A 13,083-nucleotide genomic window follows, 5' to 3' on the forward strand; every position below is an offset into this window, starting at 1 on the left:
GAGATGCGAGGGCACAGTCAAGGGAATGACCCAAATTCTGTCTCAAGCCAGTGTTCATGTTACTTTTGACCTAACATGGTTTTAGTGTTCTATATGCAGTGAAATTATCTATGGATTCATGTAGTCAGCGCCAAGCTGAAAATCTTGGTGCACGTCTCTTCATGACTGGCAAGCCACCACAGCTGCTGTTTTCTGAGCAACTATGGTACAAGAGGAGGCTAGCTTGAAACCAGAACCATTTTCATTTTCTATGTGCTAGATTTTTACAGATTCTTCGAGGCGTAGAAAAGACTTGGAATTCATGGTACTCAGTTATGCCTTGAATCTCAACAAATTTGTCATCCCTCACTTCCTAAATTATGCTGTAATTACCTGACCAAAAAATCTGGAAAATTAGATAGTTGTGCAGAAAGCAAAACAAAACAAAAAACAAAAAAGAGTGGTTTGATTAAATTCACTACAGAAACGCTAAATTTTTAATGTGATTCTAGGCAATGAAGCTTGTAAAACTCTGATTAAAATATTAGTATTGTCATCTTCTTTTGGAATGCTGTTCAGTTTGGTGAACCTCAACATAAAGAATTTCAAAATAATTAGAAGAAAAATGAGGACATGGTTAAAGCCTTAAGAAATTGTACTGAAAGACTAAGATTCCCACCTTACTAGTCTAAAGCCTTCTTGACAGTGGGGTTGGCACCACAAGCTCGTTTGTATCTCTGCCTTATATGCTTTACACATAAGTAGGTGCTCAGTAATACTTCTTGAATTTGTTGATGATGTGAATACAGAGAAGAAAAAGACTCAGAATTCATTAGATGGATTTAGATTCTACTTTAAGAAGCAGTTCCTATTTCTTAATTTGACAGTTTAAGGAGATCTGAGTTATTCTTTTCTGAACATTTAAAAGAAGTAGACAAATAATTTTTTCTGAGTTTTTGTGCTCTTGCTAGACAAAGGGGGAAACAGACCAGATTTTTTTCAGTACCTCCACAAGCCAAATAATTATTTTTTTCCTTTTATATAAAGCAAAGAGGATATCATATTAAGATGAGTAACTAAACCAATTCATTGTCCACACTTAGCCAGAGCGATTTTTCTGAAATGCAAATCTGATCATGTCATTTCCCATTTAAAACCCTTGGGTGATTCTCTATTGTCATCAGAAAGAGATCTAAGCTCTTTTTAATGGTTTCCTCATTATTATTTGGCCCATGCTCCTGGGCTCAACTCTTTCCCATCCTTACACCTCCCACTAGTCAGCGGACCCCTCCTCCAATTTCAACCAAACTGGCCTACTTTGAGTTTCCTGAACACTCAGGCTCTCTCTCCCCTTTGGGTCTTTACCTAGTCTTCCTTTTGCTAGAAGTTCTTTCCCTCAATCCTTTGCTTACCCGTACATTTATTTATTTTTTTATTTTAAATGGTAAATATTTCAAATAGTTAAAATATACATGTAAATAAAGAAAATAATTTAATAAATGAAAATTTATCTACCACCTAAATTTAAGAGAACATTTAACATTTTAAATGTTAAATGTTTTACCATTTTGGAAATAATTAATTTTAGCATTTTTACCATTTTAAAATAATTAATTTTAAATTAATTGATGAAGTATGTGTTCAGACACAATGAATGCTTCTTCTCTCTCCCCTCTGCTTCTCTCCAATGAAGTAACTCTCTGCCTAAAAAGTCTCATTGGCATGCATGTTTTTGTACTTTTCCTATATATGTTTATTTCCATAAATAACATACCCATAATTTGATCTTCAAAATTCAGAAAAACAAAACTATATTGTGTATAAAAATGCAAAATATTAAATAAAAAGAGGTGACTATCCCACGGAAGTATTTTCTTGAGTTTCTTAACTTTCATAGGTACACATATCTTGTAAAAAAGTAAGAAACTAAGACTGTAACAAAATAATGTAGTCTTAACCTCAAACCCAAATTTTTGGAATGAAAAAGTCCAGATATCTGATTTAAGTAGTCTTAATAAATAAAGGTGACGTTTTACCCATTCCTAAGGTCATAGATGTGATATGTTGCTGTGTAAGAGTATCTCCAAAGCTGTCAGAAGAAAGAGAGGCAAAGACAAATTATAATTTTAAAAAAACTTATATCAATAATATATAATCATAGGTCATCTAATCCAAGGCTCAGAATTACTAAAAGGACTATTTTTCACAAGACATTAGGAAAGATATGTTTTAATTCCAAACAAGTCTTCATTTAAAGAGTTTTACTGTTCAAGTTCCAGAACCAATTTCAGCAGTGATTCAACCCTCACTCCATAAAAAGCATATCCAAAGACATTTCCTAATATAAAAAGCTTATCTTTGACATTCTCTATCCTAGGAATTTTCCCCTCACGTTTTACATGGATTGAAGTAAAACAAATATGATTTTCACAGTCTGTAAGAATTACCCTGTACCTGTGTAGTTCATTATAATGATACCCTTTAGCATTGGGTAAAGAGAATTACATTCAACATGTGGTTTTGTTGCAAAGTGCTTGCCTTTTTATAATTAGGTGTACTTTTTTAAATAATAAAAATTGAAAAACTAAATAGGAGATATTTAGCTTATAGTCTCTTCTGAACAGAGCTGTTGTTTTTTTTTGTATGTTTTTTGCATGATTCTTGTATGTTTGTACTGTGGTTAGTGAATAATGCTGATATTATTTTGGTTTCTGTTTCTTAAAGGGCTTTCAGACTCTTGGCAAACGAGCTCCATCAGGTTGAAACGTGTCTTTGTGAAGACGGTTGGAGAACAGGGCCTGGACCACTGGAAAATAATCAGCTGACTGAGCAACTGGGGAGGAGTAAGACTGACTTTCCATTTTATGTAGTAAGGGAATTTTGCATCTCGAGTAGGATATAAGGAAATGATAGTCAAAATGAAAAGTTCTCAATTGGAAAATAAGTATTAGAGGTTTAATTTGATAGTAAATTATTTTGCACTTTTGCCAGTATCAGAAAAATAATAAGATGGTGATTACCTTCCCTCTGCAACTCCATTCACAAAGGGGAAATTAAGAAACAGTAAATAGTCTGGTTTGGTGTGAATACTTCGAAACCAGGCTTTTGAAGACACAGATTTAAATCCTGATCTACCACTGACTATATATTTTTGTGTTTGTGTGTGTGAGTTAAATATGCTACACCTTGATTTTTCCATTTTCAATAATAATAAACTTTCATGAGGTTAAAATACATATTAACTAATAGATTATGATACAAATAGTTTTAGAAATACAAGGATAATTCTCCCCTTTCTGATAGATATCGGTGCCCCCAAATGAAGTTTCCTTCCCTCAGAGGAAAGTACTTTCCACTAATTGATGATAACTAGACAAGAATACCAAATCCTGTATTATTTGTATGTGTTTCAGTTGTGACTTTTGGGTTCATCTAGAATCTACATTAGCTTCTTGGATATTTAGAGATAAAGATAGACTTTTGCTTTCACTTATTTTTATAAACTATTCTGTGGATTAGTAGGAGATATACCCAATTAAATAGTTGATACCTTTGAATAATCACTTTCTAGATATGCAAATTGCCGATCAGGTGATAAGCCATAATTTGAAGCATTCACACTTTTCTGAAATTATGAAGAACTTGATTAGAATACAGAAAAAAATAACAAAGAGCCATGTAAATTTGCAGTTCTAAAAGAATATCATATCTTTGGTACACTCTTAGATACGTATACTTTCAATGCTGTTGAAAAAAGTTTATGCGATACCTACTGTATACAGAGAAATTTACTAGTCACTTTGGGGGGAAGATGTAGCAAATAGGATATACTTTGTAATTTCAAGCTGATAATGTTAAACCTGTAAATGAGTAACATATTACAAATTTAAAAATTCTGTACAAGAGATTCAATATGGCATTGCAAATGCTGTATGATCCAAATGAGAGGATCGTTGGTTGCAGAGGAGAGTATTACCTGAGCTTGGTTTTATACAATTAGCAAGCTTTTAAGTGTGAAGAGAGTACGATTTGGAGCCCAGGAGGACAGAACGTCATGTGTCCTTACAGCATAGCTACCATTTGTTGAGCATTTATTCTGTTAGGCACAGTCCTAAGCACTTTCAAATGTTATTTTATTTAATTCTTATGTTAAGAAAAGAAGGGATTATTATTCCCACATTACAGAGGAAGAAACTGAGGCATAGTGAGGTTGGTGCTGTGTAGAATCTTCCCAAGATTCCACAACTAGTAAGTGACAGAGCCAGGATCTGAATCTCAATGTGTCTAACTCTAAGGACTGAATTCTTAACTCTTTTGAATGCCTTCCTATTGCCACAGGGGAGGAAAGATGCTAGGTGACTTAGAAGAAGGCAAGGACAGTAGTTTAGTATGACTAGAAGTGAGAACTAGAGAACTATAGTGAGGGATGGTCCTGGGAAAGCAAGCTGGGCTCAGATCAGGTGTCAAGAATTTGAACTTTGTCTCTTGGTCAGTGAAGAGCTGCGAAAGGTTTAGCGAGGAGGATGTCAGGTACATACCATGGTGCTATTACTCAAAATGGCATATGATTCTCCTGTTTCAATGTTATAAAGCATTATATTATTATCTGGAGATTGATGAAGATATTCTTGTCCTTTAAACAAGAAAGAAAACAAAAGTTGAAATGATCTCTCACCAGGAAATACATTTGTAACAAAAGAAACCTCTCTTACTTCATGGACTGACTTTGTTTTTCCTCCCTGTCCAGTACGTATTGCTTTGTCAGATTTAAAATAAGTTGGCGGTAGAAAGGAGAAAAGGATGATTTTTTTCTATTTCACACAAAGATGGCATATTTAATAGCAAAAACAGCAGCCATATTCTAACTGATTCAGGGTGTTTAAGAATAAGGTTTTGAGTTACAAAGAGGGTATACTAGTTTAAAATGGTACCTTTCTCTGGAAATAATAAAAGTAAATTCCATGTGGGTTGTGTTTGATGTAGTTTGAAACCTACGTTATATAAATTTTGTTTGCTAAAGAGGAAAATGAAAATATTCAATTTTGTTTAGTGGCATTTTAGATATACAACTATAATGTCACAAACTATTAGTTGATCTCTCCATTTGATTATACTTATTTGATAAAACCCTATTTTGAAAAACTATGTGCAGATACCAGTTTTATGACTCTTAAAAGGTTTGTTGTCAGAGTGGAATTTTGTCTATTTTCCGGATTATCCAGCTTAATGAAAGAATTTCTCTTTTGGCAAAATTCTCATGATCTCTCCTAAATTGGTGCATATATCCCATTCTCAAAAGCTAAATGAGTCATTCAAATTATTTCAACAATGTGGTCTCAACTTTTACTTCTCTTTTAAAACTCCTATTGGCCTCATTACTATTGGGTAAATCTAGCCTGAATGGTCTTGTCAAAAGTGCCTTGGTGGGCACTCGAGTTTTCCGAATAATTATTCTTTTTGTCCATTTCAAATGATATGGCCTCAGTTGCCATAGAGACACACTGGCACTAAAAACAAAACAAAACCAAAAAAAACAAAAACAAAAACAAAGATGAAGAAACAATTCACATACCTGAAATCCAGTTTGGAAAAAACGTTTTATAAGAAAATGTCCCATTTAAAATATCCTTCAGTGTGAGTGCTCTAGTTGTTCTTCCTTCAGAGGTGTGGACTTAGGGGAAGGAGGAAACACACTATTGTTAAAAGGAAGGTTAATAACGCAAATAAATCCTAAACTTTACCTTGATCTGTTCTTTCTCATATAATAAGATCTGCCATTTGGTAAGTGCTTGCTTAACTACTTTCTTAATAACTATAAGTATTATATTATGTCTTTTTTTTTTTGGTAGTCAGGATAATTAAGGCTTAGACACGTAGTTGGATTTCCTGGAAGGGAAAACAGGTAGAAAAATGTAGAGGAAGATGAAGGTTCTAGAGGAAGACCATGTAGAGTAGCTGGGACATTATTCTTCAGGTGGTGAAGAGTTATCAGGGGGTTTTGAGGAGGACGAAGTGAGATTCCAACAATTCTAGGCCTTGCACGGCTGGGATTCCAGACCCTGTGGGTTTCCTCACACAGGCTTTGCTTAGATTTCTACTGATTTATCAGTGATGTATTTTAGCATCCCAATTGGTTGGATGAGATCAGCCAGAAGCCTTACCTTCAGAAATCTCAAGAGAGGTATTAACAAAAGTAGGTGATTTTTGTATCCATACTATAGATTTTTATAACGAGAAAACAGACCAGAAGATCTATACAGATCATCTTAGAAATCTCAAGAGAAGAGGTTAAGTTAGAAAAGATAACTTAATATGGTTCAAAAACTACACACAAATTTCATTTATATCTGAATCCTTCAAAACAATTGTTTTTCAGACATGACTCTCCTCTCAGAACAAACTCATTATAGAGCCTTGAAACGGTCAAATGCCAGATGAATAATAAGGCAACCAACTCCCAACCCCCCCCTTTTAACCTATTACCTACCATCCTCCATCTCTCCCACCTCATCCCTTCCTACAGGCCACCACTTACCGCAACTGAGACCTACAGCAATATCCTATTCTTTCAGTAGCATTTATCAATCTGGCATCTGCCCAGGTGAAAATAAAACTGTCAAAGATGAGAGCTGTAACTTTATCCTTCTGCTAAAACTCTTCTTTGCTTTCCATGACTCCTGATAAAGACTAGAAATGATCATCTGGATTACAGGACCTGGCTGGTCTGAAGAGGCCTACCCCACCAGCCCTGCTTCTCTCTCATTACTTTGTAGACTCCAAGTGTCTTGGGCTTTCTGTTCTTCAAATACTCTTTTCTTTCTTCCTTCTGCACCTTTTCCCACCATCTCCATTTGCCTCATCATCTCTATTCTGTCTTTGGTGCTCAATTCCAGGGTTACTTTCTTTGGGAAGCCCTTCCTGACCCCCTGGTTTAGGTCAGGTTTCCTTGTTACACATTCCTATATAATCGTGTGTATTCGAATGATTATGTTACCAATGTGTCTCCACCTCCCAGTGTATTATTAACAGTTAGCCGAAGGCCAGGGACCATGTCTTGTTTTGCTCATCGTCGCATCCCCAATGGCTAGCACATATAGGCATTGAATAAATACTTGTTGAATGCATACATGCATGAAATGAAAGATGGATGGGTGGAGGATGAATGGATAGATGAGATTTGTGCTCCTCTCTTAATTTACTGTATGTCTTTGATAAGTCAATCTCTGGCACCCCAGCTTGCTCACCTGTAATATAAGAGACCAGACTAGAAGAGGCTATGCCATACGGGATTTTGAAATCTGAAACTCAACCTGCTCTTGTAGATGTGTCGTCACATAAATGTACTGCCATGTGATAAGAACAAAATGATCAACTGGATAATATCTTCTGCTATTTTAACCGATTCACCCCGATGCATGTATACTCCACTCCACACATTGATTAGGACCAGGAGTTTGCTTGCTCTTTTCCTTAATTTACCAAAACTTATGCTGGTGGCCATAAGAAGACAAGTGGCTAGTGAGCCCCTTTATAACTAGACACTGAATACTTAATAACATTGCAATTCTATTTTTTTTAAATAATCACCTTCCTACATTCTCTTTGCATCCTGTGTAAGGGTGTGTACACCATGCAATCATTTATAATGAACTTTGTGCAGAATATATACCACTGATTTTGTAATTTCCATTCAATGAATAAAAGGTAATTTACTACAATAGCATTATAATAATTTCCAAGTATTTAATTCAATTCTATTTAGCTCTACTAATAACAAATTGCATATTGTTTCATGGCAGTCAGGGGAAAATTATAGTACTATTGTACTATAAAGTAGAAATTGTTTTCCATTTGAGATATATTTAGTTTATGTCTACACAATCCTGCATATTCAGAGGGAAAATTTGAAAATGTAGTGAATCCATTTACCATGAATGCCAAAGTAACCAGATGATTGTTTTTTTAGTGAAACTTTATTGATATTAATTCAATAAGTGAATTTAACTTGGTGATGTCTTTTTTTAAGTCTAGAATAAATAATGCTTTGGTTATAGATAATAACATATCATAGTTTTTCTTACTTAAGTATCCTTGCATATAATCTTCCTTACTGCAGTTATGTAAGCATTGAGACATTCATAGCTATTATTAGTCTCCATTTTTATAAAAGGTTAAATTAAGTGAGACAATTCAAGTAAAAAATTTATTTCTATGCTTGGCACATGGTAAGCAGTCCATAAATGCTACCTTTTAGCATTATTATAGCTCATCAGTATTCTTCAAATAAATAGTTTAGGTCAGTGTTTCCCAAACCAATTTAGACACTGGGACTTTTTGTTTCTATTTTCGAATATCTACTTAAACCACCTGAAATTCAATTTCAGATTAGGCTACTAGTATATACAATTAAGGCTTACTTTTATTCTAGTTTAATGAAATTCATCAGTTAGACTTGGAGCATTTTGGCTATTTTGTTGCTCCATAACTAAACTATTACATTATGTTTTATGATCATAAATACAATTAGTACTAATATTGTACATTATAAATAATTAAATTTATATTAAAACAAGGGTTTCAAATTATTTTTAAATACTTACTCATTTTCCTTTTCATATCATTGATAATAATCCTGGTCCTTACCAGATTTCTCAAAAATATTCTAAGTATTAGTTATTTATTCTTTTAAACCTCTAATTTATGTTATCCAGGAAGGTTATACTTGGTAATATATTTCAGATTTCTGCCTAGTTAGTCATTTATTTTATATGGGTGCATAGTAGCTATAAATGCCAACAATCTATACAGAGAACTTAGCATATGTCCTACTGTGACTCAAAATATCTGTAACGCAATTTTAAACATGTATTAATTGTACTACAAATTGCCATAATAAGAGTAATCCTCACCACCATGCAAGATGTGATGAGTGAATGCACAAAAGTGTATCTAGTTGAGCCAGCTGCATTTATGTAGGAATAGCAATTGTGGCACAGATTGGGGTAGGATGATTGCTCCTAATCTCATGTTACCTCTGTAAGCTACCTCACATGTGATGTAGGCAGGGCTTGGAAAGGGTAATTATGCTGGTGTCAGGCTGGGTATACTTAAATTTATCCCCAATATCATGGGAAGAATTTAAATTAGGCATTTTTCTCTTCCTACTGAAAATGATCACGTCTATAAACATAATGAGGTAATTAATGTGTCTACGCTGATATTTTGCATTAGGTCACATGATAGAGTGGGAATAAAACATAAAGTTTACTTAGAGATGAAAATGATTAATGTTTAATGAATTTAAATAAGTGTTTAGATAGCAAAAAGCCAGTAATATTTTCATAGTGTCCAGTGGAAGGTCATTTCTGCTGGGGATTGGTATGGTGGCCAACACTGATAGTTTAATGAAACATTATATTTATGATCTGTCTATATGTACAAAGAATTGGAGCTTGGATTAGAAATCCTAAGTGTGGCAAAGAACTGTATAAGGCATAGATCTTTACCTATGAAGGTAGAAGCTGTGTTTGATTTTTAGGGCTTGACATATAGTGGGAAAACAATAAATATTTGTTAGATGAAAAAAATTAAGCAACTTGACAAACTTGACAGATTTTGTGTGAGCTTGTTTTTGATAATTTTCCCCAAAACATACACCTACCTTTACTTTCTATCCTCTAGTCCATGTTGTAAATTTCATATATACACTCTTCTACCAGGATATGCTTTCATTTAAATAGTTATCAAAATTTGGTCCTTGGAGCCACTTAGAGTGCTAATTTAAAGAATAAATTCCTGGCCGTCCCCGTGGCTCACTCGGAGAGTGTGGCACTGGTAGTGCCGAGGCCATGGGTTCGGATCCTGTTATAGGGATGGTCGGTGCGCTCACTGGCTGAGTGTGGAGCGGACCACACCGTGCCAAGGGTTGCTATCCCCTTACCGGTCAGAAAAAAAATTTAAAAAAACCCAAATTCCTAGTCCTTATGGCATGGGGTGCTAATAGTTTTAATTTTTACCAAGCCCTTTGGATGATTCTTCTGCAAAGATTCAAAATCCCAATTTAACGATTTCACTGAATTCACTTTGTTCAGTGTAATCCTGTGCCTTTCAATGGCATAGCTCCTAGTCTACAAATTCCTGGTAGGTACGTGTGGCTGGCTTGGATAGTACTCCACACTTCATGGAGAATAGATTCCACACAACTAAGTGTTAACCATGGCTTTCAAGGAATGTTAATAGTCTCCTTTAATGTTTATGCCCCCTTTCAGTGATCTTGCTCATTGCCTCCAAAGGGATTTTTTAGGTATATTCCCTTTGCTGGTACTAGAAAAGTGGAGACAAGGCAAGGGGTCTGATTCAGACCTATGGTTAAAGCATTGGGGTCATTGTTTTCTAGTGTTTTGAAAGCGTGTGTGTAAATCAGCATAAAATACATCTCCACAGCATGAAACACACTGAACAAGTTCCAGTTGCTTGGAAAATATTCCATTAATAATTATTGGATGAATAAATGGATTTTCATGTTTCTTTCAAATAATGTTTTAATATTGAAGTATAATCATTTGATGACTTTGGAAGGTTAGCTTTGGCATCTATAATTTTTAAACTCTAATAGTTGAACAGAAGTAGAAATGAATTCTGAGAGCATATCTCTCTTCAATGCATAAATGATACTTACTTGATTAACACTTAATTCCTGACAGTGCCCTTAAATTTAATTTGGCCCATCCTTAGCATAGTTACTCACAGACTGCTTAAACACTCTAATTAACTATGCTTTAATTATTTGCATTTTCAACTTATTAAAGCAAAGCTGAAAATTATTTCAATTATGAATCCAAGAAATTACAATTCACAGAAATGATTCACAAGCAAGTAATGACTCACTATTATCCTGATGTTTCTTAAAACTTTGTGCTTCTTCTTTGTTAGTATTCTGTTTCTGTCATTTAATTGTCTAGTCCTGAAAAATTTGGAGCAAGTGTCAGAACAGAGATGTCTGATGTTAGCCCTGACACTCATCGTAAGCCAAATGAGAAAATATGTTTTATTAAGTGGGCACACAAATGGCTAGTAGGTCCTTTTGTTCTCATTTTCACACTTGATTTGGAATTGATGCTAATGAGGTCACTCTAAGGAAAATGACATGGACTCCCAGGAACACCACACCCATCTTTCTGCTGTCTCTGCAGATATCTATGAGGAGGCCTCAACATCAGCTGTCACCTTAGGTCATGTTTGTTTCTGGAGTGAATGTCACAGAGACAAGTGTTGGAAATATTAGGGTGGGAAATAGACTTTTTATAAGGTAATATCAAATTTGGACAAAGACTGGCAGCTTTGAAAAAGAATAGGTCTGAGGTAGCTTTATACCAGTACTAGGAAGTGTTATAATTTACTGTATTCTTGTAAGTACCAAGCCCTGTGCATGTATGGTACACTTAAAACCTCACAGCAACCCTTTGAGATAAATACTATTATAAACACAATTTTATAGATAAGGAAATGGAAATTAGAGAGGTGAACTAACTTGCTTAACACATAGCAAAACTGGAGTTTAAATACATCTCCATCTGATTTTAGAGGCTAGGCATTTTACCACTATACTATAATTGAAAGTGAAACTACACATGTAATAAAACAACAACAACATACAACAAACACAAAAATAAAGATAAGAACCAAGCAATATATCAGAGATAGAATGATTATACTCCAAAACTTAGGTTAAGAGAAAGTGAGGCAATTTGATCCTTATCAAAGCAAAGGGCTTGCTAACTATAAAGCTTTTACTGTCTAGTTGGGGAATGTAGTCATTCTCAGCTCTGAAAGCAATTTTCTATAGTTCTCTCTATAGTCAATACTGTATAACACAAATTATTTAAAGGAATTGTCAGGCTTTTTTTAATAACTAATTTGCATGTTATGTTATTGGTGTGCTATATTATTTTAATTAGGTTTAATTTATTTTTCATGATAGCTAAAGCTTTTGAAGATCATAGTATATGGTCAACATAATGTATAAGAACATGAATGACAAATGTCATTTTGGTGACACTGAAGATAGAAGCAAACTTTGTCTATTTCTGAAGGCTCACTCTATCTCCTTTGCCAGCACATCTTCCTCTACTCTCTACTTTAAATTTTGGTGTGGCTCTTATTGCTGTTAGTCGGGGCCCGAGGAAGAGCCATTTTCCTAGGTCATTTCATTCCCTCAGAGTTTCTATTACATTTCCCTGGGCTGACCCATCCCCTACCAGCACTGCCACACCTCCCCCCCTCCCCCCGGATTTCTTCTCTAAACTCCAGATCTATATATTAAACCTTTAACATCTCCACCTGCATATGTATCAGAGGCACTTCAAAATCAATACGTCCAATTCTAAGAAAAAAAAAATTTCCATGCTCTTCCTCCATACTTCTCCAAGTAAATAGCACTACTAACCATTCATGTAGTTCCTCTATTCAAATACTTAGGTGTGATCCTTGACTGCTCTCTTCCCTCACCTCCTTTGTCTGACACCCTGGCCTATCTACTAAATCTCTCTACACTGTCTGCTTCTGCCCATTTCTACAGCATCCCCGAGGGCAAGCAATTCCACACTAGGTAGGCTATAATGGATGCCTAATTGCTTCCCCTGCAATTTTGTTCCTGGTATTTAATTGTAGTTTTGATTTGTGCTTTCCTAATGACTATTCATGTTGAGCATCATTTATGTGCTTATCGGTTATTTGTATAGCATCTTTGGCAAAATGTCTGTTCCTTATCCAGTTTTTAATTGGGTTATTTGCCTTTTTATTATTGAGTTGTAAGAGTTCTTTATATATCCTGAATGTAAGTCCCTTATAAGATATATGATTTGCAAGTTTTTTTCCAATTTTATGGGTAATTTTTTCATTTTTTTCATGATGGTGTCCTTGGCAGCCCAAAAGTGTTAAGTTTTGATGAAGTCCAATTTATATATTTTTTGTTGTTGTTGCATGTGCTCTTGGTCATATCTAAGAAACCAGTGCATAATCCAAGGACATGAAGATTTATACCTATTTTTTGAGTTTTATAGTTTTAGCTCTGAAGTTTAGATCTTTAATCCATTTTGAGTTAAT

General features: G+C 34.6%; 1 protein-coding gene across 1 annotated transcript in view; it reads right to left on the bottom strand.

Moving 5' to 3' along the window:
* FAP (fibroblast activation protein alpha) overlaps window positions 1-13,083 on the bottom strand; it is a 66,781-nt gene that overhangs the window by 46,320 nt on the left and 7,378 nt on the right. The window contains exons 3-6 of the mRNA XM_063110389.1: window positions 5,552-5,650; window positions 4,518-4,612; window positions 3,530-3,604; window positions 2,016-2,068 (exon numbers count right to left, since the gene is read on the bottom strand). Of these exons, the coding sequence (XP_062966459.1) occupies window positions 2,016-2,068; window positions 3,530-3,604; window positions 4,518-4,612; window positions 5,552-5,650 (322 nt within the window). The remainder of the gene's footprint in view (window positions 1-2,015; window positions 2,069-3,529; window positions 3,605-4,517; window positions 4,613-5,551; window positions 5,651-13,083) is intronic.

The sequence above is a fragment of the Cynocephalus volans genome, chromosome 1 (assembly GCF_027409185.1).
Source record: "Cynocephalus volans isolate mCynVol1 chromosome 1, mCynVol1.pri, whole genome shotgun sequence".
NCBI classification, from domain to species: domain Eukaryota; kingdom Metazoa; phylum Chordata; class Mammalia; order Dermoptera; family Cynocephalidae; genus Cynocephalus; species Cynocephalus volans.